The 27,882-nt window shown below is 36.0% G+C and overlaps 2 protein-coding genes across 5 annotated transcripts; one reads left to right on the plus strand and one right to left on the minus strand.

Moving 5' to 3' along the window:
• The first annotated feature begins 5,486 nt into the window (after positions 1-5,486).
• LOC127961259 (excitatory amino acid transporter 2-like) lies at positions 5,487-21,141 on the plus strand. 4 transcript variants are annotated; one of them, XM_052560302.1, is made up of 12 exons: positions 5,487-5,797; positions 7,892-8,031; positions 11,020-11,172; positions 12,110-12,360; positions 12,503-12,638; positions 12,728-12,854; positions 15,935-16,168; positions 16,340-16,534; positions 17,599-17,733; positions 18,001-18,220; positions 18,983-19,036; positions 19,214-21,141. In XM_052560302.1, the coding sequence occupies exons 2-11, from the start codon at positions 7,902-7,904 to the stop codon at positions 18,998-19,000; spliced, it is 1,599 nt and encodes a 532-aa protein (XP_052416262.1). In that variant the 5' UTR covers positions 5,487-5,797; positions 7,892-7,901; the 3' UTR covers positions 19,001-19,036; positions 19,214-21,141. The 4 variants fall into 4 exon arrangements, 3 of the variants coding, with proteins under 3 accessions (XP_052416262.1, XP_052416261.1, XP_052416260.1); XR_008154409.1 differs by having other exon boundaries at positions 18,001-19,036; XM_052560301.1 differs by having other exon boundaries at positions 18,983-21,141.
• A 195-nt stretch (positions 21,142-21,336) lies between these two features.
• On the minus strand, positions 21,337-26,746 carry cd44a (CD44 molecule (Indian blood group) a). The gene is made up of 8 exons (XM_052560439.1): positions 26,555-26,746; positions 25,200-25,365; positions 24,915-25,054; positions 24,734-24,808; positions 23,852-24,253; positions 22,306-22,371; positions 22,125-22,203; positions 21,337-22,008 (listed from the first exon to the last, which is right to left on the minus strand). The coding sequence occupies exons 1-8, from the start codon at positions 26,622-26,624 to the stop codon at positions 21,813-21,815; spliced, it is 1,194 nt and encodes a 397-aa protein (XP_052416399.1). The 5' UTR covers positions 26,625-26,746; the 3' UTR covers positions 21,337-21,812.
• Between the last annotated feature and the right edge of the window lie 1,136 nt (positions 26,747-27,882).

A 27,882-nucleotide genomic window follows, 5' to 3' on the forward strand; every position in this document is an offset into this window, starting at 1 on the left:
TCGTATTTAGTGTTTTTATTAACAAATGTTCCTTATTTTTGGAGTCATTTTATAAGGTTTATCCAAAGATTATGGTACACTTACAAGGTTGGCCTCTTTAAGGACACACTGGTGGTAACTCATTGCTCATTCCTTACAAGGATCAAACCAGCAGCCTCTTCTCAAATCTAACAAAATCCTTAGTTTTATGTACAGTTTACATACAGTACCATTCAATTTGGGGCCAGTAAGATTTGGTTTTGTTTGTCTCACTGAGGCTACATTTGTTTGATAAAAAAAGTAATGTGGTGAAATATTATTACAGTTCAAAATATCTGCTTTCTATTATTGCTGTGATTGAAAAACTGCATTTTTAGCAGTAGGTCACTGAAGACTGAAGTAATGTGTTGGAGTATTACTGTAGCTAATATGCTGATTAGGTGCTCAAGAAACATGTATTGCTATTCTCAAACTGTCAGACTCTGTTCCGTGTTTTGTGTGTGTTTTTCTCCTCACCATGTGGTCCATGCTATGTTTATGCTCTTATTTGGTCCTTCCTGTTCCTGTCATGGTTATTATCTTTTGTTCCAGGTGTTCCCCGTTTAATTCCATTGATCTCAGGTGTGTCATTCCATGTGTATTTAAGCCCCGTGTTTCCTAGTATCTGGCATGCTGTCTTTAAACGTCTACTCCTCCTGCTGTTAAGGTGTGTCTCCTGACTCACCTGTGTTTTCCATAGTTTGGATCTAATAAAGCATATGAATATTGCAACTCCTTCATTTCTTTGTTCCGCCGCAGCAGAATAACTGTGACAAATAGCTGTATATATATATATATATATATATATATATATATATATATATATATATATATATATATATATATATATATATATATATATATATATATATATATACACATACATACATACATACATACATGTAGTACAGATAAATGACAGAATTATCTTTTTAAACAATTTAATATGCACTCTTTAGAATTACAGTTCATTTATTTATTTATTATTATTATTATTATTTGTAATACTAAGGAAGTGTATCATCTTGGATATCATTTGGGGTTGTTCTCTGTTTTCCAAGCTCTTCTGCGATATTGTGAATCTGAAAATCTAGGGTGTAGAAGCTCATCTGTTGCTGCCTATAAACTGCTAGGTAGGATCCTCACCTTATGTTTGTGCATGTGTTTGTGTTTGTGTGTTATGAATGCAGACAATATGTTGGATGTTAATAGTGAAATTGGGTTCAATATGTTTCTTGAAGTTGGGCAAGTCTAGGCAGAGCTGTATGTTTATGTCTATGGTTTCTAGGTTTGTCTGTTTATCTAACTTTGGTTTTCCAAGGTAATCTGTGGAACAGTGATTGATATTGCGCTTTATCCAAAGATTGAACTTTAAAGTCTTTCTCCTTTGGAAATGTGCTTCATTCATACTTATTTGACTCATACTTTGTAAATAGTCTTTAAAAGCAATTACTGAGAATTGTGAAAAGTGTGTTAAAGGATTAAAGCTGTCCTCACAGTAATGACAAACATTGCAGAATTTATTTATGCTGACTAAGCATCACATGTGAAACTACTGCATTGTGGGAGGTTGTGGGAGTGGTTGACTTAACCCCTCTGGTTGTGTTCAGATTCCTGTAACGCTCCTGGTGTTCGCAGTCAGAAATGACCGGCCTCCAAACAATTGATTATGAATCTCTCATTATGCTATATTATCACCAAATTCTTATATTAAATCTTCTTGTCAACCTGTTTTATTTTTTAATGAATAATTTTCACAATATGAAAAAAAAGAGTGCTTTAATGTTTAATCAGGAAGTTTTCTTGGAAATGCTTTTGTTTTGTAAAAAAAACATAGCACAAAGTCACACACTTGTGGTGTTCCACAGCCAGTGAGAGTGAATGGGGAATAATGAAAGTAAGAGAAACAACTATGCATTAAAGTATACAAACTATAGCGAGTATTACATGCCCTCTTTTTCATCCTACCCTAAATGGCAACCAATATAATTTTGTCAGTCTGACTTTATAACTCTCTCTCTCTCTCTCTCTCTCTCACACACACACACACACTTTAGCCTGCATTGACTCTGCTTCAAAATAATCTTTCTTTCGTGTACATTCTTTTATCACCCCTTCTATAAAAAAAAATTCTCATAAAGCTACGGAAGCCTGTTTCTGCCACTGAATAAAAACATTATACTATGTAAATGAGACTTTTTATCTCGTAATTCTGACTTTTTTTCTTGCCACTTGCGACTTTTTGTCTTGCAGTTCTTTTTTTCTCGCAATTGCAAGTTTATAACTAAACATGAGTTTATCTCGCAATTCTTTTTTAAAAGTTACCATAGTGAGATGTTGCAGCTACCTTCTTTTCTTTTTTATTCAAAGATTTTGAATGTCAGATTGATATAATGATATTGGATGCCGTTTAGGGTAGGATGAAATAGAGGGCATGTAATATCAGCAATAGTTTGTATACATGTGTGCGTGTTAGCATGAGTATGCATGCACAGGTCCGAGGCCTTTATGTTTGCAAGCACACATGTACAAATATGAACACTAGATATCTTATTTTCATTCTCTTTCATTGGCAGTAGAACACCACAAGTGTTTAAGTGTGATGGCCACATCTCAAAATCTAATCTATTTTTTCGATAATCAGTTTCGCTTGGATGTATGCCACAATATGGACGAAAATTTCCATGGCTACTTCCATTTCATTGCATCTTATACAATTATGCAATAATAAATCCTGTGGTGCCACACAATCATCATACAATTGCGTCTTTAATATCTGTACAAAAATAACATAAAACAATAACATATCACTTCCTGGGACAATATCAACTACGTATGCCCACATCCACATATTCCTGTAACACTTCTTGTTCAGCTTTATGCTTCTTGTAGCATGTTCAGTGAGATGAATTTATCTTGAAAAGCACTCGTTATTTATTCCCACTGATGCATGATTTATGAGAAACACAGACCCTTGACCTCAGTGACGGTGTCTAGGCTGGTACAGACCTGTCAGTTTTCTTACATCATCCTCCATTAGCTCACTTCTGAAACCAGTGAGTGAAGAAAGTCTACACTTGAGTCTAAAAGAACTGCGTAGTTGGAGACTTGATTATCTGAATCAGTTACTTGAATCATAATTTATTTTGCCACTTTATTTCAAGGTGTCTTATTACAGTGTAATTATAAATGTAAGTACTGAGAAGTGTTGATTAAGAACATGCAAGCATACTTCTAGGTTTACAGTAAGGCACAGAGTTTGGTTTAGGGTTTGTTGCATGCAGTTATGCAGAATTTACTGTTATTACCATGGTGTGTGTGTGTGTGTGTGTGTATATATATATATATATATATATATATATATATATATATATATATATATATATATATATATATATATATATATATATATAGTATTTTTTAACCAAAAGATAATGAACTCAAGGGGTCATTTGATAAATACAGGAAATAATTCATTATACAGATACATGTAAATCATTGAGAACAATTTTTTACGGTGTCCTTAAATTATGCATAATTACATGCAAGTAACCCTAACCATATAGTAACATGTAGTTAATTAATATTACTCAGTACTTATTATTCAGTACTGTATAATGACACTGTAAAAGGGAGACCTTAAAAGTGTTACCAAATTATTTCTTATAAATGATTAACTTTTATTGTGAAGTGGGTTGTGCATGTTTTGCTGTACCTTAGGTTAAATATCCGCATCAGGTGGACAACACGAAGAAAACACACGTGATGCACCACATGCTGGAGTTACTTAACCAAGTGCATGGCCCTTGAGAACTGTAGTAGTTGTAGATAACATTTCCTAATAGGAAAAACGTTCAGTATTTTCACCTGAGAGAGTGTGTGTGTATTTGTGTGTGTGTGTGTGTGCGTGCGCGCGTGTGAACCATTTCTATGTATGTGGGATTAGAGAGGTTTGGAACAGATTAGTTAATTATAGACACCTGTCTGCTAAGCATGGAGACTGGAGTCAGGTGGATGAGCTTGAAGAGTGTGCTGGACAGCATTCAGCCTGGTGCAGCAGATGTGAGACCATGTGCCTGTGCGTGCACATTCCTTGCATGTGCCACTTGCACAAAATCAGTGTTTCATTCTCTGGTAGGACTCTGGAAGACTCACTATAGACAGATTAAAACAGTATTTATGTCTTCTGTATTTAGTCATCATTTTTTCAGTTTTGATACACTGAAATAAAACCTGGTCTTCTTTAGAATAATATATGCTTGAATAATTCTGTAAAAATACAGAAATATGTAAACATTTATGCCAAAAAAAAAAATTCTAAATGACTCTTGTATGACCTTAATTTACAGAAAAACCAACAAACGAATAAAACTGGTAATTGGTAAATCTAATAGTATAATTTTCTTTTCTTGTAGCAAAGCCATGCTACTACTAAAACATTTGTACTTGTAACATACACATATGACAACCATAAAACACTGAAAAAACACAAATTCACACTTTATTTTAAGGTCTAATTCTCAAAATTAAATAAACTCACTTAATAAACTTCTAATTTGCTGCTTATTAATAGTTAGTAAGATAGGTGTTAGGTATAGGGATGTAGAATATGGTCATGCAGAATATGTTCTTTATAAGTACTAATAATCAGTCAATATGTTCATAATAGGCATGCTAATAAGCAACTAGTCAAAGTGAGAATTGGTCCCTATACTAAAGTGTTACCAGTTAAAAGACTGAAATAATATTTCTTTTAAAATCCTCTTTGCAGTGTACCATAGATGGTAAAAAGAAAGCTTCATGATGAAAAACAGATTTTTACTGTGGCATTTTTACAGTCTTTTATTGGTAAAATTATGACCAAATCTTTATTTATTTATTAATTTATTTATTTTTTTCAAGTGTACACTCTGATTATTTATTTTAAGAACATTTATGAGCAAGCAGAAGTTTGGGTTTTCATGTCATTAAAAGAGGCTCTCAGAGAAGGCCACTGTTCTCATGCACTACTAATTGTTTGATCTCTTAGCGTCTGTGCTAAGAGGTGATGAGAAACCCCTGTTTGGCCAGAGTCTGGATATGCAAATGAACGGCCATCACAGGTCAAGATTGTGTTTCCCTTAAATAATACAATGTTTAGGCCATAGAAAGAAACACGTAGTCTGTATAAATGTATAACATGCATTTGCACTGGTCATATACTGGTCACAAATGTTTGAATCCGTTTTGCATGAAAGTTGTAGTTTCACAACTAGCCTGAATCTGTATTTCTGGAATCTACCACTCTTTGATTCCATTCACTCGTTTCAGAGCGCATTAGAGAAGATCAGACCTTGGGAGTGAGATGGAAGAGGTGAAACAATGAGAGAGAGAGGACGAGGAGTCTCAAGCATATTAGCTGGTACTTACACATAATCTGGGTGCTAGACTCCTCCTCCGTATTGCCCCACGGAGCCCTTAGCAGCACCTCTTTGCCCATTTCTCTAGTACTAATGGTGGGATAAGATCAATTCAAAGACAGAGGATTGTGCATGGAATCTCCTATGCGTCAATTTGATTGATCTTGCAAGGAAGTGTTGCTGATTGCATCACAGCAATCACTTATTATATTGCTGTTCACCTGGTGCTTGGAGTTTTGACTGACCTTTCTAATGACCTGGACCGGATTTCCTGATGGATAAACTGTAGATTGACAGTGTTTCATTCAGAGCCATTACTATAGCCCATGGCTAGCAAGCTGCTGTGAAACTCTTCCTTTTGAGTATCTGCACTATAACAGGTAAGATGGGGGATAAAAAGCCTCTCATGATCTTCTTGCGCACCCTTATTATCATTTAGCAGCTTTTGAATAGCCTGATGAATATTTCAACTTTATCATTACATTCTGTAGGTACTTGCAGCAAATCGAAATTAAATGTCAACAAAGTCTGGAATGCCTGTGCAATATATACATTGAACATGGTTGCTTCACCTAGTTTATTGCCTAAAATTAACTGATTTCTAAAACTATCCAAAGAACAAGCACTTAATCTTCAGACAAGCTCTTGTCGCACACCTCAGACTTCAGGTCAGTGATATGGAGCTAATGTAGTCACTAATGAGATTCAGTTGTTTTTACAGTAAAGGACAATCATTAATCAGAATCAGTAATTGCTGATCTAATCTTTTGGGCTTGTTTTGCATCATTTAAACCAGTCAAATGCTCGTATTTACTATTTGAAAACAAAAAACACATTCGCACATTCTACATACAGGACTCTCAAATATAGTGCAAGCAGTTACTGCTGTGCTCAGTGCCTAAAATCAACCAGTTAGCAGGCTTTTATCTCATTAGGACTGGGGCTGTGTGTTTCAGACAGTCTCTGATTTCCCTGGCATCATTCATCTTTTTAATCTTGTTCAGATGAGACTGAGTTCACAATGTACACAAACACCAGAGGATCTAAAATCTGTTGTGTTGAAAAAATTATTTGAGTTTCCTTTATTTTTTTCCGTATAGGTACCTTAATAATTATTGGATAGTGCTGGTCCAAAAATAAAAAAAGGGGGTCTTTGAGATATATATCAATTGGCATTCTGTTTCACCACTGCAAGAAAGACATGGACATATTAAAACATACTGCTGCATGCATGTGACTAATTACTGCAAGACTACGGGTTATGTAACCAAACAAGGTTATCTCTGTTGGGGGGCTTGACTTTTAAGAACCTTTTAATGCAAACTACAGTAAAGCTAAACAACTATCGTGTCATGTGACACTACATGATCGCCTATAGTAGTTGATATACAGTTGTTAAATTAAAGTAAAAAAATAACCACAGGCATGATAAAGTTATGGCATTCCCAGAAAACACATTCCCAGTACTGCAGATGTGATCTGTACACATTATTGACCATCCCTAGACTTCCATAAGATCAGGAAAAACCATTACAATGAAACTAGTTCTATATTTTAGTGCAACATTTAAAGAAATCCACAAAGCCCTTGTACAAATTGTGTGTTATGGTGCTTTTTACCTTGTGGTTATGGTTTTATATCAAATATACCTGGACAGTGTAACGATCGGGACCCAGTGAAACACAGGGAACAAGAGGTCCAATTGCAGTAAAGTTTATTAGGGTAATCCAAAGCGAAGTAAACAAACCAAGGTCAAAACCAGAATCTACCCAAACAAACAAGGAAGGAACAGGAAGGGGAAGGGGAAACAGGAACTCGGAATGCGAGGAACTCGGAAGACGAGAAGACTGGGTACTGAAGGAAGGACTCCATGCAGACAACAGGAAAAGACTGGTTAATATAGGGAGGCTAATGACTAATAAGTGAAGGCACCTGGTGTAATTAACAGGAGTGCAATTACTGTGATGAAGGGACAAGGCTAGTGGGAATTGTAGTGCCTACGGTGAGGTGCCTAAGGGGAAGTGAGCCCACTAGTGGACACCCAGGGAAACAGAGACAAGACAGCGTGACAGACAGATACTTAGAAGTCAAAACATTTATCTTTTTGCGTGTTTTGTTCAGTTTAAAAAGTGTATTTGCATTCCAAATACAAATCCATATTGCATTCCAGTGACTTTGATTGCATCTCTGCAAAACATACAGATAAAAATCTTAGATGTAAATGCAAGAATTGAAGATCATATTGTCATTCTGTGTCGTTGCATTTTCAGCATATCATGCACAAACATATCTTGGTCACAATCTTGACACCAAGAACGATTTACATTTATGACATGAATGAATGAATTTTTCATAAAGTGGTGATTTTTGGAAGGATGTAAAATGACAATCATAACTAGTACTGCTTGTGTTCCCTAATTAGATCATTTATATTGACGTACTTTACTGTATTCTGCACTTCTTCTATCCACCAGTGCCAACAAAATGCAGAAGCAAGTGGAGATCAGAATGCAAGAGAGTCATCTGGACCTTCCTCCACTGCCTGAAGAGTCCATGTGTGGAGGCTTCTGTGACAAAATCATGAAGCATCTGTTACTTACGCTCACAGTTTTTGGCAAGTTAATTCAGCATTTTTGTTTGTTTGTGTTGTACTTTAGTTTGTTTAGGTGAGGGTAGCTTCCACATGTCAATATGCTAATGAAAGAAAGCTTGTTACTGTTGTAATACAATATCCATGTATATGATTATTATAATGACCTAAAAGCTTTTACATGATAATACGACTGTCAGGTACTCGGACTGTCTTTTGTTTGTTTTTCTTCCCATGTGCTCTGCGTGACCCAGTTTCTGTTGATTGTGTTGTTTGGTCAAGGTGTGTCTTAATAATGTACTAGTGTCCTAAGCGTTAGTACTAGTGTAGTCTGTCCTTTGGTCCCCTGTCCAGTACTGTATGGCTCAATTAAATTTAATTTTATTTGTATAGTGCTTTTTACGATACAAATCATTGCAACTTTACAGAAAATTAAGTTTCTACAATATTTAATAGTAGCTTATCAGTGGTGACTGTCAGTTTATGTGCTTATGGCAGACATTTTCGGACATTATTAACACCAATTATTATATGGTGCAATCACACTTGTAGCAATATTTGTTTGTTCTGTTTGTTGATTCAGGGTTAGCATCATCTGGGGTCCTCTGAGGGGTCAGCATCATCTCTTCTCAGGTTTTCTGGATCTAGACTGAAGCTTGTGTAAATCCTAGTTACATCTCGTGGCAAAATAGAGAAACAAATAGAGACATAATTAGCGTAGCTGCTGTTCCAACCAAGTAAAATTAATGAGTTTAACCCAAGCTAAAGAATAATAATCTGCATTTGATCAGATATAACTGCAGTCCAAAGTGTGCTGGATTGTAGAAGATTAGTTAGGTACACAGGAACTAAACTATTTAGGGCCTTATAGGTGAGTAATAATATTTTGTTACTGATACGGAACTTCATGAGTAAGTGCAAAGTGCAAAGACTGTAGAATTGGGGTAATATGATCATTAATTTCTTGACCTGGTAGGGACTCTAGCCACTGCATTTTGCACCAACTGTAGTCAAATAAAAGATGAAGGACAACCACCTAACAGTGCATTACAATAGTCCAGTCTAGAAGTCCTGAATACATGAACTAGCTTTTCCGTAGCTTGGCAATGTTTCTTAGATAAAAGAATGCTGTTTTTGTAACATGGGAAATATGGTTTTCAAAAGACAAGTTGCTGTCTAATATAACACCCAGATTTTTGACTGTAGATGAAGTCATGTATGAAGTGGCAGAAATTTTGTGTTTTGCAAAGTTTGCTTCTTCAGTATTTGTAGATTATTTTTCCACTTGTTTCTATGGTATACTGAAAAACAATGATAAGCATATCATAAATTATAAAGGCTTTTGTTGGCAAAAAAATATAATAATGAGTCAGTATTTACAGTGTTGACCCTTGTTCCCTTGTTCTTGCCTCATTAGTTCATGAGTTGATCATAATTTGTGGGCTTCTGCTTGTCCACTCGCCAGATCCGAGGAGTTGCCTGATGGCCACAAATCCAAATTTTCAATGTAATGATCTTCAATTCACATCTTTATCACTCTTGCTTTGTGACATGGAGCTCCATCATGCAAATGCATGGATCATCACCAAATTGTTTATGGATCATTGGAAGAAGTCACTCTTGCAGGAAATTTTGATACCAATCTTTATTCATGGCAGTGTTTTTGGGCAGAATTATGATTTCCCACTTCCTTGGTTGAAAAGCAACCCCACACATGAATGGTCTCAGGATGCGTCACTGTTGGCACGTCACAGGATTCTTGGTAGCGTTCACCATTTCTTTTCATCGATTTTCCAGATGTCCCAAACAGTCGGAAGGGAGCTTCATCATTGAAAATAACTTTGCACCAGTCTTCTTCTGTCCCGTCCTTTACTTCCTGCAGAATTTCAGTCTGTTTGTGATGTTTTCCTTGGAGAGAAGTGGCTTCTTTGCTGCTCTTCTTGACAGCAGGCCGTTGTCCAAAAGTCTTGGCCTCACTGTGTGCACAGAAGCTTTTACACCAACCTGCTGCCATTCCTGAGCAAACTCTGCACTACTGGAGACATGATTTTAGCTGACTCCTCAGGAGGAGATGGTCCTGGCACTTGCTGGACACTTTGGGACATCCTGAAGACTTCTTCACTGCAGTTGAACATCTCTCCTTGAAGTTCTTGATGATCCGGTAAATCGTTCTTTCACTTGCAGTATTTTTTACAGCAATTTCCTTGCATTTGAGGCCATTTTCTTGCACCGCAATGATGGCTGCACGTTTTTCTTTGGAGGTAACCATTGCTAACAAGAACACAATGATTGGAAGCACTTCTTTCCTCCTTTTATATCAATCAGTTTGCTCTTTTTAGTATGATAGTGGTTTCACCTGACAAGTACTCTTTCACACTTCCACATGTGCTGCTGATATGATTTGTCAATTAATGTTAGCTGGTCATTTTGTGTCCGGATCAAAAAACCGTGAAATTGGTGTAGTTTTTTTCTGAAGAGTAAATTTTCTGGCCAATTAAGCTTTTAGCAATTGTTTAAAATGCATCTGATCATTCTACAAAATAATCTAGAAATAATGTAAATGAACAACACAACAGCTTAAGCAGCAAACTTTGTAAAAAACAAAAAAAAACAAAAAAAACAAAAACTGATATCACTGCCAAAACTTTTGGCCACGACTGTAAATGTGTCACCAGCCTTTCTGTGTTAACCACTGAATGTGTCTTCACCAAAAACTCCTGTCTTTGTTCTCCTTGCTCCGACACAGTAGTATGGTGACAGCCATTCTTTAACAGCAAATATTTATGCCTAAAGAGGTGTTTATATATATATATATATATATATATATATATATATATATATATATATATATATATATATGTATGTATACAGAATCTACTACACACTGGTATTTTTATAGGCATATTCTGTTCTGTTATTGTTATACCTCACAAAAGGTTCAGTATTATTTCTCAGTGAAATATCCCATTCCTGTACCCCGATGTTCACTGTGATTCTCTGTCTCTGTTCCAGGTGTGATCACTGGTTCAGTAGCTGGTATTCTGCTGCGTTACGCATCACCACTCCCCGCTGATGTTATAATGGTCATTGCCTTCCCGGGTGACATTCTCATGAGGATGTTAAAAATGGTGATTTTGCCTCTGATCATCTCAAGTTTGATCACAGGTAATATTATAAGCTTTGCTAAAACATCTCCAAACAATGCTGTTAGCACAAAACAATAACACGTGTTTTGCTTCAACAGTCAGACAAAAAACAAAAAAAAAAAAATAGTTCAATTCGATTCAAGATTATTTGTATAGCGATTTTCATGAAACAAATCAGTGCAAAGCAGCTTTACATTATATTTAGTAGTAGGCTAGTAGTGGTGGCTATGGCTGTAAGAATCATGCAGTTAGTTACAAATTACATGTAATGAAACAGATGGTGAGCACTATTAACTAGTATGATTCTATGTTGCGATTAAACTTTGTGATTAAACAAAATGTGGTCGTTTTATATGTTGTTCCAAGGTTAGCATCTTCTGAAGTCTTCTGGCGGCTTGGTATCATCTCTTCTCAGGGATTCGGTCATCTCAGATCTTAGTAAGGGTTGGATCCAGACTGAAGCTTGTGTAATTCCTAGTGGCAGAAACAGAGGAGCAAACAGAGACAAAATAAATAAAATAAAATCAGATGCAGAAATAACACCTGCAATGACCTCAAAATCTAAATTATAATCAGTGGTAGCTGTGGGATAACTACAGGAATAGTCATTTTGAAATGATTAAGCCATTGTTTGTCCTCTTAACCTTTTCTTTGTTATCCAGTATAAGATAAAAAAGGATGCCTTTCAAATTTAGGGTGGATCAGTTTCAGCACCTCATCACCTGAACATGTCTAAACATGTTACCAAAAAAGAATAGCAATTAGAAATTCAAAACGTTCCAGATTCATTACTCATTCAGTAATCACAGCGATAATTATTATAACTCAACCCTGAGAAATAACTTTTGTGTGTAACTTTCAGTGCACAGTCATAGTTTGAAAAATAAAGAGTAATGCTGTCTTTAAAAATGCAATGATATTTAATGTAGTTGCAATTCTGTTCTTTATTTTTTTAGGATTAGCAGGGTTGGATGCCAAGTCCAGTGGTCGTCTGGGCACAAGGGCCATGGTGTATTACATGTCTACCACCATCATCGCAGCTGTGTTGGGAGTTATCTTGGTGCTCCTCATCCACCCTGGTAACCCCAAACTGAAGGCAAACTTGGGCGAAGGCAAAAAGAACGACGAAGTGTCCAGTTTAGATGCCTTCTTTGATCTCATCAGAAATCTCTTTCCAGAAAATCTCGTTCAGGCTTGTTTTCAGCAGGTGTGTATGTCCAACGTGCTTTTGATTTCAGATAATTTCATCTATTCAGTCTCAACCATAATTCATGTTGATCTTTCATCTGTTAATTTTTAATAGTCTTTCATTAGTATTTCATTAACAGTTCTTATATCTCTTTATGTAGATCCAGACTGTTACTAACAAGGTAGAAGTAGCTCCTCCTCCAAATCCAACCCGGTTTGGACGAAATGCTACTAAGGGAGCAGCAAAATATGTAATCAAGAAGTCTCTTCAATTTAAGAGTGGCATGAATGTTTTAGGTAATACATGGTTTTGATCACAAAGTATATGCATAAAGCATTGTTAAAGCATGTTTAAATTAACATGGTGGCAATGTGTGTCTCTGTAGGTCTCATTGGGTTCTTTGTGGCGTTTGGGATTTGCATGGGAAAGATGGGAGAAAGGGCCAAGCTGATGCTTGAGTTCTTCAACGTTCTCAACGAGATCGTTATGAGGCTTGTTGGCGCAATCATGTGGTCAGCTGTTATTATTGATTATTTAATGAACAGAGTAAAGTTTTCATGATTTCCATTCACAGTGTTAAGTAACAGGGCCGTGCACAGGAGGGGTTTCCCGGTGACTAGAGCCACTGCCCATTTTCCCTCATCGGCTGAGGTACCGCTCTCACCAATCCCCTTCAGAGGCAGACAGTATTGAAGTATTTTTACACTTCTGAAAAATAAATAAATAAAAAACACCAAAGCCAAAAAAGACAGATAGAGAAAGAATGAAAGGGAGGCTGCTAAAAGGCTACGGCCATGATGCCTTCCATTCCCTCAATGTGTTTCTCCTTTTCACAGTCTGTCACAAATTATGGGTGGTTCCAAAATATATGGTCACATGACAGTAAAAGTGTATAGTTGACAAGGGGGTGGATCAACTTGCCCACTGGCTCAACTTACCCCACTCTCACCTACCTTCCATTGAAGTGAGGGAGAGCCCACTCTTATCAAAACATCTACAATAAAGTCAATTAATATAGAGTTTGCGGTCTTCTCTTTGAACAAGCACCCCACCCCCCTTGGGCCACTGCCCTTCAAAATGTCTGTGCACAGCCCTGGTTAGTAACCTGTTTTTTTATTATTTGTTAACTGTGACAAATCTAAAATATGTATACTACACTAAGGTTTGGGGTCGGTAAGAAAATATTTTTCAAAAGACTGCTTACAGGACACAGGATTGGATCCCGTCCAACTCCCCCCAGAAAATAAAATAAAAAATATATACTAAAAAAAAAAAAAAAAAAAAAAAACACTGTCCTGTCCCAATGCCATGAAAAAACACAGGGAAATTCACATCCTATCCCAATCCCAGAGGAACAACTCCCACTCCGGTGTTGTGTTTTTTTGACTGGAATCTGTCAGTTATGGTAAAAATACAGTACAGTTCACAGCATATACTTTAGATAAATAAAATCCCAAATGTATTTTTTTTATTTTATTGAACTGGAAGCCAGCTTTGCTTTTCTTTCTCATTTGATAGTAGACATTTCACTCTCTATAAATATATTTATCATAAATGGCATTTCAAAGTTTCCCGCTTAAGTTCACATGACCAAGCCAGCAGAAAATGCATCCTTGCTTTAATTTTACAGAAGCACAACATTTTGTTGTTATGCTGAGTGCACACAAATAAACATAGAATTTTAACAGATTAAAAAAATAGTTCACCCAAAAATGAAAATTTAATGTTTATCTGATTTCCCCCGGGGCATCCTGTCAGGGATCTAGGAAGGAGGACCCAATTGCAGTGTGAGATAACAAGGGTTTATTGACTTAACAGACTGATACAATAGGGTAGTGAAGTTCACAATAGATACCACAACAGGAACACAGTAAACAGACACTGGGACAGCTTCAGAAAACAACTGGCAAAATACTTTGGCAACAGACCAGGCTGATGGAGAAGACCACACAAGGACCAAGACTAGGACATGGAACTACAAGAACTAGACAAGGAAAGGGTACAAGACCAATTAGGCAGGCAGACACAGACACATATTTATCCACAGTCAGTGACAGTGACAGTGACAGTGACAGTGACAGTGACGGGGGGGGGGGGGGGGGGGGGGGGGGGTGAGAATGACCATGAACCAGCAAACACAAAAGAGTAAGGGGCGCTATAAATAGGGAGGAAAATACATGTGGGACAGGTGAGCACAATTAGACTAAGCAGGCTAACAAGAGGGCATGGTAAAGAGGAAACAAGGAGGAGGGGCTAAGGAAGCACATGGACAGGGAAAACAAGGCCATGTGCTAAAACAAGATGTAGATGACTTTTCTTCAGTAGAACACAAACTGAGATTTTTAAATGTTGCAGTCTGTCAGTCATATAATGTAAGTGAATGGGAATCACGGCTTTGAGAGGAAAAATAACATACACAAACAAAACCAAATTAAACCCTGTGGCTCGTGACGATACACTGATGTGTAAAGACACAAAACGATCGGCCTGTGCAAGAGTATTTATATCGAGGGGGAAGAGGTTTTTACCTCTGACCTGAGTGCATTTGCATTTTCTTTATTCTTCTTGCTTTACAGCAGATCGCAGACTTATAAGTGCATTACTGCCACTTATCTCTCAAATGGACCATTTATTCTCTTATCTTCAATCTCAGTTAGGAGTGTCAATGGTCCATTTGAGAGATATGTGGCAGTAAAGCAAGCGATCTGCCGCAAAGCAAGAAGAAGAAGACGTGTCACGCACCTGCTGAAGAAGAAGGAATGCAGGACAGTTCAGGCATTGCGTTGAATCAGAGGTAAAAAAATAATACAATTACTGTACAGTTTCTTGCTCAGACCGATCGTTTTGTGTCTTTACACATCAATGTATCCTCACGAGCCACAGGGTTTAATTTGGTTTTGTTTGTGTATGTTTTTTTGACTCTCAATCCGTGATTCCCATTCACTTACATTATATGACTGAAATAATGTAACGGTTTGAGTTAAAAATCTTTGTTTGTGTTCTACTAAAGAAACAAAGTCACCTACATCTTGGATGCCCTGGGGGTAAGCAAATAAACATAAAAATTTTATATATTAAAATCACTTTAACATTTGATTGTCCAGCCCAATGTACTACATTACCACATAGACCAGCTGTTAACGATCTATCCTTCTGTGCATGTCATTCACCAAAGCAAATAGGAGGAGAGCATAAAGAGACAGGGCAATTAGAATTGAGTTCAAAATTAAAATAAGCAGTTTATAGTTATATTTAAAGTTATATTTGTGTATAAAGTTGGGTATCAGAGTGTTAATTGATTCTCGGTCCCGCCCACTCCCACTGACATTTTTTCCTGTCCCTTCCCAATGGTGTGATCAACAGTTATCTTGTTTCCCATCCTGCGGGGATTCCCGACAAAATGTCAGCCTCTAGCTCGCCACGGTATTATAATAATTATTATTATTCCGCCTATTACTGTCACTTACTGAACCCAAACTTTTGAACAGTAGTGTAATGATGGTGACTTTAACAGTTTAACTGCCTTTAACTGTACTGAACTGTCTGATTAACCTGTTAGTTGACATTGCTGCATGTTTCTGTTTTGTAACAGGTATTCCCCCATTGGTATTGCATGTCTGATCTGTGGGAAGATTATTTCAATTAATGATTTGGAAATGGTGGCCAAGCAGCTGGGAATGTACATGGTCACTGTTATCATTGGACTTATTATTCACGGAGCCATGTTCCTTCCCTTAATATATTTTGTTATTGTTCGGAAAAACCCATTCACATTCTTCATGGGAATCTTTCAGGCATGGGTCACTGCTTTAGGAACAGCTTCGAGGTAAAAAAAACCCACCAATAATTGTACCTTGATTTTTGTAAACCTTTGAGAATTAGGACACATACTGAGTTAAATAATGGGAAGGCGATGATTTAATTTGGCTTTTTTGGAAGTTGAGTTATGAATAATGACAAGAATGGGTTCTAAAATCTTGATATGTGTCTTTTGCAGTGCTGGGACATTACCTGTTACTTTCCGCTGTCTGGAGGAAAATCTGGGCATTGACAAGAGAGTGACTCGATTTGTGTTACCTGTTGGAGCAACGATCAACATGGATGGTACAGCACTTTATGAGGCAGTAGCAGCCATCTTTATTGCACAGATGAATGGAATAGAACTCGATCCTGGTCAGATCGTGACAGTCAGGTAAGACAAGTGACTGGAAAGAGAAATTAATATAAACTTCAAAACATTTTATTCGGATGGCATTACCTGCTGATTCACCGGGCGGCAGCTGCCTTTTAAAATTAAAGGAAGAGTTTACCATAAAATGTTAATTCAGTAATTATTTCATCATCCTCACATTGTTCCAAACTTGTTTAGTGCTATTTTTTTCTGTTTAATAAAAAACAGAAGAATCTTTACACAGTTTATGCCACACAGTGACAGTTCATAGTGATCATGTCTTCAAGCTATTATGATGATATCAAAAAAGCACTAGAGAAGAAGTCAAGTAAGAAGTCTAGTAAATTGTGCTGTATACTGGGTACATCTGGATCACTGAATCAAGATAGAGCAGTACAATCTGATTTATGAAATCTATAAACTGGTTTATGGAAAAGTGATTTCTTTTATGAATTGGACAGATCTGACAGTCAAGTTCAGCTCTTTGACTCAGTGGATCAGGTAGCAGCTGCTAACAACTGATTAGTGTGAATGAATATCAGTAAACATTAAACATTTTTTCCATCTACATTTTGAGACAACAAAATGCTACTATTTCATTTCCTTCAACCTCAGTGTTTTTAAGTTTAACAGAAAAGTGTTTGTTTTCCATCAGTAAAAAAATGCAGTTTGTTTCATAAGAGTGGTTCTCTTTTTTGTCTGAATTTTCAGTAAATATCTGTACACAAAGATTTAAACCTCAGTGTCTGTCATATAAAACTGTCATATTGTTTTAGAAGAATTGAAAATATAGAATTATTTCTAGCTCGATAGAAATGGTCACTATAAACTGTTTATACTCTTTGAAAGATATCTTTCTCATTTCTACAGAAAAACCAAATGGATTTGGACCGAGATTAGGGTAAATAAATAATGAGAAAGGAGATTTTTTTTAGCAAAACTATTCAGAACTACTATTGTTTGAAACAAAATATTGATAAAATCACATTACACCATTTAAAAGGAAGAATGAGAGTCATATGATGTATTATTCTTACATTTGGCAGCTAATCTTATCCAATCAAATAATTACGTTTTGTTTGTAGCCTTACAGCGACTCTCGCTAGCGTAGGAGCTGCCAGTATTCCCAGTGCTGGTCTGGTGACGATGCTTCTGATCTTGACAGCTGTGGGACTACCGACTCAAGACATCAGTTTACTGGTAGCAGTCGACTGGCTACTGTAAGTTAAACCAATCTTTCTCTCTGCTCATATAGTGGTACAAACATTCTCATGAAATACTTGTCAGTCAAGGATTCAATAAATAGAGCTATATTAGATGATTGAGATATGATATGTAAATTATCTCTGCTTCAGTTGTTAAAGTGAAGCTCATGGAACGTTTATCCATTTGCTTTGCATGTAAGAACAAGCCCTTATGGCATTTAGAGTTGTTTAGCCTTGAGAGATGTGGCACCTTTCTTTGTTTCTTTCTGCTTTATCAAACAGGGACCGTTTCCGAACATCCGTCAATGTCGTTGGTGACTCATACGGTGCTGGAATCGTGTACCACCTCTCCAAAGATGAGCTCGACATGTTTGATGCACAGCAGATAAGGCCAGATGACTTTGAGATGGCCAAGAAACAATCCTTCTTTGAGAATAACACTAACAACGGTGTATATGCATCTCACAACTCCTATCAGCCGGTCCAAATAGATGACTGCAAGGTACATTTTACTCTCACAGACATAGAAACCTGTATGTAGATGCTTTTATTTATTTCCCCGACATTGTATGTACCATTGTGATATTTTTTTATTTGATTTTTTTGACACTTTTTGTATTTTTTGGTCATCCCTGATGTGAATGCATAAGATGTTAAACAGAATGAAGGAATAATTTAAAATACTTTATTTATTTGTTCTAGTACTTGGTGAAATAGCAGTTTTGTATAGACTTTGTATATCCATATCAGTATTTGGACATCATCAATTTGGCACTTATACACATGCACAGTAAATCCTTCAAATGTTTGTATAGTACTAATGCCAAGATGCCTTTGGCTGCACTCTCTCTCTCTCTCTCTCTCTCTCAAAAAAAAAAAAATTCTGAAAGTTTAACAAAGCAGTGCATTAAGGCACACCTCAATTTTGCCATCTAGATTTTGAAATGACGGCTGCTATTTCATTTCTTTCAACTTCAGTGTTTTTAAGCTTCACAAAAAAATGTTTGTTTTCCATCATTAAGAGAACTGCAGTTGTTTTCTTTCTTTTTTGTAAGTTTTAAGCCTCTTTTTGACCCAGTGTTTCACAAATGCATAGGTCTGTGTGGTAGCACGCGTGGCTCTTTTTCACATCCCCTTTAGAAGATTAGATTTGGGCAGAGATTCACTCTAATTAGTAAAAATAATAATAATAATAATAATTAAAATACAAAGTTTGTATTTACAATATATAACATTTCAAATGATTTTCTCTATCTGTATTCAGTCTTTCAGCATTCTGTAAGGAATCCCGCTGCAGCTAATTATTATCTGTCTTGTGGTGGGTACATTTCTGTGAATTTGGATATCAATTGTGCTGTTAAAATGTCCAAGTACCTGGATTCTCTGCTCCAAACCATAAATGGTAAAAACTGCTAACCATAAAAGTTAGCAGCGTTTAATGCATTTTGACTGTGCCTTGGTAAAACAATTAGTTGTCCCTGATAATTGCTTTCAGGTAACCTTGGCCTCAAATGGCTCCCCTGCGGAGTTCTCACTTGTTGAGGAGGAACCATGGATACACGCGTAACACAGCACACAGATCCAGCTCCGCCTTATCCTGAATCCCACAATCTTATCCTTTCTGGTGAAAACCAAATGCTAATTTTGTACATATAAACAGTCAGAAGTTACCACAGAAAGTTTCATATGCACAAGCAATGACTTTTATGACAGCATCAGTACATTTGATACACAAAGGGATGAGAACGTATCTCAAAGTAGCGGGTGGTTCAGGTCAGGCTGCATATTATTTACACTCAAGGATTACAATAGTTATTATTCTAGGCCTTGGGTTTGAGTATCAGTCTGAAACCTGCTGCCTTAAGGCTACCACATAGAAGGATAGCAGTGGTTTGTCCAGCCACAGAATGACCCTAGAGCACTACTAGTGGCAGGAGGAGAGAAGTGCAGCTTGTTTGCTGAAGATACCTTTGACTGGCTCGGCTTACGTGGATTAACCCTTGGTGGCAGCACCCCAGATCAGCCTCTTATAAGAGCTTACCAGTGTTCTTAGAGGTTCTGAAATAGTGGTTTGCGTCCAAATGCTGCCACTTATATTTAGACGCTGCCCGACGTAAATTCCACATCAGCAATTACAGAGCAATCAGACATGAAGAATGACACTGAGTCGCTTGACGTTATCCGCAAGGACATTTAAATATCCTGCATAGTGGACTGAATAGTTTTCATTCAAACAAGTCTCCATGTGTGTTTATATTTGAGGAAAGGGACTTGTAGGTTTTGTATGTATCTGTGTGCTTTGTTAAGTTGTTGATTTATTTATTTATTTATTTGCTAAGTTACAAACTTGCCTTGAAGATATCAACTTCAAACTGCAGACGGAAGACTTTATGACGTTAATATGAAATGCAACCCCATTTTCTTGGATCTTAGACCATTAATAGTGTTTGATTCTCTGAGGAGAATTCTTGGAAACTCAGATAATTAAGTCCAGTTGAATGGATACTGTATTCACACTGATAAGAGAGTCCCTCAGGTTATTTGGTGCTCAGGTTACATGTTAGCATGTAAAAGAAAAAAGATGACCGAAATGAGATCTATCATTAAATCTGCGCCATTTATTTGGTAGTCTGTAATAGCAAAACGATCAGCATTCCTCTTTTGCACCAGAATCTTAAAATGTTCTAATTAAAGTGCCTCCTTGCACTTTCTGTACATATATATATATAAATACACATATGTATGCTGTCATATTTTAGATGTATTTTTCATGCAAATTAAAGTGTAGTATCAATTTTATGACTTTTGCCTATTGTTTTATAAAACAGTGGCAATTCATGTATTCAATACTGATGCAGTATTCAGTATATTACTAAGTAGATTAGAGCGTAACAGGTTGTCTTAAGTAGTTATTGCTCTCATATACTGTACAAGTCACATGGAACAGGATGAGTAAAATTTATGTATATGAATGTAAGCATATTTTTCACTGTTACAATTCATGGTGATATTGTGTCTAAAATATTGTGTATTGTTAAACATTTTGGTAGGAATAATGACACTAGGGTGAAAAAGTCAAATTACTAATCATTATAAACCAGGCTTGCTACAGATTTAACAGCCTTATAGAGAACTTGAGTATGTATTTTGAGGAAATGAAACACAACCTAGAGACAGTATCTATAATGTAAAAGTGTGCACTGTTGAAATATCTGTTCAGGCAGGAACTGACACGGTACAGTGATGTATGTTAACAAATATTGTATGACAAACCTGCTCTTTTTATTTGTGCAGCCCTGTTCGGTTTCAAAAACATTGTATTACTTGTCTACCAAACTTGATTTTGCATCCATGTCTTTTTCCTCTATTTTTCTATGAAACACCTGTAACAAATTGTAAATAAAGGCAATGCTTCTTGTCTCACTGGTCTCTCTCTCTCTCTTTCTTTCTTTCTTTCTTTCTCAAAGTCTTTATAGGTAGTGATGCTAAATAAAGATTTTTTAAAAATATATGTTGTAATCACAACATTAAGTTATATTTATCATATGATTTTACTTCTCGTTCATTTTTACATCCAGCTACTGCTAAAAACATTCAAAAACAAACATTCCAATGCACTTTTCAAATTTTATATATTTTATTGAAAGATTCATCCCACATAAAGGTGCTCTAGAGATGACAAAAATACATCTTTATGGGTAATTTAACAAATGGAAAGATTTACATTTGCTTCATTGCATAAAATGCATAAAGTTTCTCTATTTATAAAAGATGGGGCGATGTCTCACATTTAAAAATGCATCATATCTCACACAGTACATAGTACTTACGAACAGATGAAAACCAGTATAAAAATGTTTTCTCACCATTTCATTATTAACCATCAGTCATTAAGAGATATTAAGCATTTTCTGTTATTGGAGAAAACAATAATAATACTATACATTAGAAAAGAAATGTGAAATACAATAATCTTTTTTTTTTCAATTTTGAGGCAAAAAAAAAGAAAGCAAACTGCACTAAATAAAAAACATCACTAGTGCAAATAAAAAGTACAGAAGTGTTGAAACCTGTTAATACACAGTGTTAAAACATTACATTAAATACTCTTTCTCACGCTCTTCCAGACAGGTAGCAGTAATTTCATCCGTTTTACCATTCAGCTTCGCAACGCTCATCAGTGACACTACCTCCTGCTCTTTATCTGACAGTGGCAGTGTTTCTGTTTTACTGTAGTCTTTGTTGTGCACTTCAGTTGTGATATTTCTGCTCTTTCTTGGTCCATACCACCTAGGTAAAGAGTTACATTCAGTAAACTGAAGCTGGACTCCAAAGGCTGATGAATGTTATGAATTCAATTAATGAAAAAAAAATAAAAAAAAGAAGAAGCTAACAAGCAAACTTACTTGTCTCTGGTAGCAATCGCAGCAAGTATGCATACTATGGCTCCAACAACAACACAGAATGCAAAGATTATCAGCCAAGCTGTAGAAAGGAGAAAATGGTAAATTGACAGATTTACGTCATGTCAGTTGAATGAAAAGTCAAGAAACTGATGGAGTCTGTAGAGTTGTCACAAGAACTTACTAGATGGTCCATCATCTTTATGAATAGGTGATGGAAGTAAATCGGATTCTTCATCATTCTGTGTGTCTGCAAAAGATATATTTGTAGTAAGACTTGATGACTTAATGTACTGTATTGTCCATTATTATAAAAAAAATTACATTAACAGATTAAAAAAATACTTTATGTAACACATGATGATATTTAGTCTTGGGGAGAAACTAGTTACATGTAACAGAGTTATGTAATTTATTAAAAAATGTAATTGTGGTTAGTAACAGTTACTGAGAAAAAAAGTGCAATTAAATCAAGGTTACTTATGAAAATGTTAACGATTACAAAAGGGGTTGCATCTTATTTAATTATTTTTTTAAGATTAACAGTTGACTGTTTTCTGTCATAATAATAAAAAAAGAGGTGCTAAGACCTGATTTTGTGGTAGCTGTGCTTTAAATTATATTAATACATGGCTCTGTGAAATGCTTAATTCTGATTGGTCAGTTATGACATTCGAAGTTATGTTTATTCCCCCATAACAACCGGTAAAATCTAATATCAAAGGTTCATCCAAGTAAATTAAGTTAGCGCTATATGCTTGCTAGCAGCAATTTTTTCTTGGTGGAAGCTTAATTGTGAGATTAAAGGCATAATTCACCCAAAATTAAAATTATGTCATTAATAACTCACCCTCATGTCGTTCCAAACCCATAAGATCTCCGTTAATCTTCAGAACACAGTTTAAGATATTTCAGATTTAGTCGGAGAGCTCTCTGTCCCTTCATTGAAACTGTGTGTACGGTCCACTGTCCATTTCCAGAAAGGTTGGAAAAACATCATCAAAGTAGTCCATGTGACATCAGAGGGTCTGTTAGAATTTTTTAAAGCATCAAAAATACATTTTGGTCCAAAAATAACAAAAACTATGACTTTATTCAGCATTGTCTTCTCTTCCGTTTCTGTTGTGAGCGTGTTCAAGTGTAGTGATAACCGGGAGTCAATCTTTCGCTCACAACAGACCCGGAAGAGAAGACAATGCTGAATAAAGTTTTTTTTGTTGTTGTTATTTTTGGACCAAAATGTGTTTTCGATGCTTAAAAAAATTCTACCTGACCCTCTGATGTCACATGGACTACTTTGATGATGTTTTTATTACCTTTCTGGACATGGACAGTATACTGTACACACAGTTTCAATGGAGGGACTGAGAGCTCTCGGACTAAATCTAAAATATCTTAAACTGTGTTCTGAAGATGAACGGAGGTCTCACGGGTTTGGAACGACATAAGGGTGATTCATTAATGACATAATTGTAATTTTCAGAATTTTCTCTTTAAGTTGAAGTATATTCATATTGTGACATATGAAGTCAAACTGTGAAATATAAAGTCAGAATTATGAGAAACATCTTTTTTTTTTTTTTTTTTTTTTTGAAGTGGAAGGGTTCCATAGAAACCAGGCATATGTCTCCTACACAGTTGTTTCACTGACACTATGTTGGCCTTTATGATCCACAGCCAATCCCATGAATATCCAGTATATCAGGGTCAGTATTTGTAAGGATATTTACCTGTAAGACTGGCATTCAGCATTCGGTTTTTTGAATCCTTTATTTCCTCCTCATTGTTGTTTTGAATGGATGTACTCTCAGCTGCCCCTGTTGTAATTGCTGTCATTGTGAATTGACTAGGAACTTCAAAAACGTTCTCATTCATTCCTGATCCACTGCCCTCTGTATCTGGGAACAAAATACTGGAGGTAACAGAGGAAGTGCTCTTCCTAAAAAGAGGATTGCTTGTAGGGCCTTTGCTGTCTTCATTGTGTGTCGTTGTAGAGGGTCCCTCCAAGGCAGGCACAGATGACGGGTTCAGAAAAGAAGTTTCTCTTTTCACTCTTCCGATAATCTTTTCCAAATCTACTAGAAAGCCTTCAGTTTCGACCTCTGTAAGGATGTCTTCATGTGTTTTTTCATCTTTGTGAGAAAACAGATAAAGGATTACTGCCAAAAAGTTTAAATATGTTACTGATACATCAGTGTTTTGCATTTCTGTGCTGATACCAAAGCAAAATAAAAGAGTGGAATGTCAAGTTAAACCACACAGATTCTTTGCTTCATTGGTACAGAGTGAATGGTTAAACGAGAAACAATAATGAACAAGAAATCATTTCCTGAGTATTCAAATAAAATCAGCAACTTTTTTGTTCCTCCTTCATTGTGGTACTGCAGGAGCGTAAAAATGTGTGAGGTCACAGAGATATGACTAATGCTTTGGATTAGGTGTGGTTGGATAATGAACAATGAAGTGTATGTCTGCTGCATGTCTTGCTTCTTTCACAATACACACCCCTCAACTCAAAAGGTAAAGATAATGCACCAATAGTCTAAGCCATTTAAGGCAAAATGTCTGCAATGATATCAAAATCTAATTGTAGGTACTGCAGGGGAACTTACTTGCTGTGGCTGTGTTTCCATTGGTTAAGCCCTCAGAGTTAGATTTATCATTACCAACACAGTTCAGTGATGCATCTTTGTAGGAGGGAAATAAAAAGTCAATAAGACAAAACCTGTTTGGAGCATGTTTGTTCGCATAGTTTTTTGACAGTTAGATATCCCAGTTTCTTTATATTCTCACCAGATGGGTTAAAGCAGTAGACATCAGAAAGATAATCTGCTGCTTCGGGGCGGAAGGTGATCTCGGTGGAACTGGAGTCACAGTTTGGACCATTAACGTTTGGGAGGAACATGACATTTTGTCCATCTATCCAGCCGTATCTAAACAAAGGTGTGGGATTCATTTAACAATTACGGCCATTAGATAAAGTACTGCCATTAGGTTATATCAAAAGAAGTGCATTTGTGTCTGAACATGTTATTTAGCTCTAGGCTTAATCTATTGTAATCAGATTGCTTTCTTTACCTGCATGTTCTCAAGTCTTTTTTATAAGCCGCATTGACCTGTTCCTGTGTTGCGAGTTTGTAACCTAAACTCCGACACAATTCCAAAGCCTGTTGGAAAGTTAGAGAGTAACGGCTGGTTCCCTCAACATGGAAAACACCGGCAAAGCTGCATCTGTCACTAGAACCTGTCAAAAGAGAAACTAATGTGAATATTCAAAATTAGAAATCTTAACTTATTTACTAATTGTTTCCCACGTACAATAACCCTAATTATCCATTTGTAAATGAGGGCCAGATGTGTGTCAGATGAGCATTACGTATCATTAAATAAATCTCTTAATGAGTCATTGCATGTGCAGACGTGAGCACATCTGTGACACATCTAGGCCATCTTTAATTCACTGACTTTGTAAATGACCTCTCGTTTTTGTCTCAAAATAACTGCATATGGTTTTAAGGACATCGATTAGTGGAACAAAAGATAAATACTCAATAGTGCACAGAAGAGGGAATAAGTTAGTTTAATTGGGACTAGAAATCAGATATTTTACTAGATGGGTTGATTTCCAGACTGTCTTGAATTCCAAATAAATTTCTAAAGAAGCAAAAATGATGCTTAAAGCAAGATGAATACAAAACAAAACAAAATGAGTTGATTTTTTTACTTGCATTATTTTGTGTCATGATTTAAGAAAGATTAAATACTTGTACTGGACATCAAGAAAAAGAGTAAGAAAATCAGTTTTTGCTCTGAAGTTAAAGTCTGAGATAGGAGGCATAGGAGGTATAATAACAACTCTTGAGAGAGAAAGAACAATTATATGTACAATAAATTTAACAATCCATGGGCTGTATTACAGAAAGATCATAACTCTGGCATGCTATCTTATCTGTATTCATACTGATATCAGTTAAAACCTGTCAGATCTTAATTTCGTTCATAAAGATATAAAGTTTATGTAATACAGCCTCAGGCCTTTATCTTAAACCATAACATATAAAATGTATCTACAAAGGACATCATCAATGCACTAAAAGTAAATGAGAAAAGATAAGATAGCCTGCAGAAACCTATTCACATCCAGCTGATCCCACTTTTGCTGTCATCTAAGAGCCATGTAAATGTAATCCTTAATAAGACGAATAATTCAATACCAATGTTAAATGCAATTTCTAGCAAATCTTAAAATCTCCCAGATAACAGCTGAAGTCAGATTAACCATAGCCTTAGTTGTGAAAAGCAAAAGAATTACAGTCTCACTACTACAAGTATGACCTCATCTCGCAATTGTAAATGCGTCTAAACAGTATGTGAGCCACCCGCCACCAAAGAAACTTCTGAAATAAATAAGTAACACATTCACCATCACTCACCCTGAATCGGGGCTGCCTGAAGTAGAGCTGGTGATCCAGTAGCAAATGCTACAAATAACAAAGTCCACATGTTCAGTGCTGTCTCATGTGCTAGACAAAGGGAAGTACTGTATACCTGTTTGTTGGCCCTAAACCGGTATGGTTCTTTCAATGCTATGACTCTCTTCCAGTCTTTGTAATTTCTGAACTCTCTAGAGACGTACCTCGCCTCTTTTATATTCTCAGACTAAAGTACTTGGTGACAGACTCTGAGCAATGATGGGTGGTGCTATGAAGAACACACCTTCGTCACTGTCTCCCACACTTCCTCTCTATCTGCGTCTGTTTAGCCAGCATTAACATGCCAGACGCCTTTGCATAATCCACTTCAGAGAAAACCACAGTTCTTGTGAATCTCATGGAGTTACAGAGATCAGTTTGTTTATGTGTGTTTAAATTTTAGCATTGCTGTAAGTGCATGTGTTGTAATTCTGTACTGTACTTGTTAGTGGCCTATTTGCACTGATCTAAATAAAATTATTAATGTGTTCACTTTGAACATTGAGTAAAATACTGGACCAACATTATATTTAGTGCCTTTAACTACTATGTAAGTAATAAATTAATAATTTAATGCAATTAACTTACTGTGCAACTTATTTTTTTATGTTTACTTATAACATATTCATATTTAGTAAGATATACACTGTATATGCATGGGTTGTTCTATAATTTAAGGTACATTTCATGTCTTTAAAGGAATTATGTTTATTTTTTACAATTTCTTTCAGAAATGTTTTTTTTTTTTTATCGATTAAGAGAATGCTAAATATATTTTATACACTTGGTCCTATAATTGGCTTGAAGTGTCTTTATGTCTCTTCAATGAATTGAGTCTTGAGTTCAAAATAATGAATAAAAATGTTAAGATCAAGATGATCTACATTAAGTTTCAGGTTTATTTTTACAATCTAGTGACCTCAGAAAATAGGCTTTTAAATTGAAATGTGGTAACCATTACCAAATATCCATCCAAAAAAAAAAAAGAAAGAAAATTCCTTTACCATCAAAACTGTGACCTGACATATGATGGCATTTTTTTTTCTTAGGTGGACATGAATAAAAAGTTTTTTTTTTCTTTTTTTTCTGTTTGAGCTACAATGAATTATTTCAAGGAGTATACTGATCTTCTGTCAACTATGTTAGTTACATTATTATAGTTTGCAACCTACTCAAGGAAATAATATTTGGTTGGCTAGACAAGGCCTTATACTGAAATGAGTCCACTGTGTTTTCTGTCACCTCATTCAATACAAGTAGGCTACATCCTAAAGACACCTTATATTAAG

Source organism: Carassius gibelio, chromosome B7, assembly GCF_023724105.1.
Source record: "Carassius gibelio isolate Cgi1373 ecotype wild population from Czech Republic chromosome B7, carGib1.2-hapl.c, whole genome shotgun sequence".
Classification (NCBI taxonomy): domain Eukaryota; kingdom Metazoa; phylum Chordata; class Actinopteri; order Cypriniformes; family Cyprinidae; genus Carassius; species Carassius gibelio.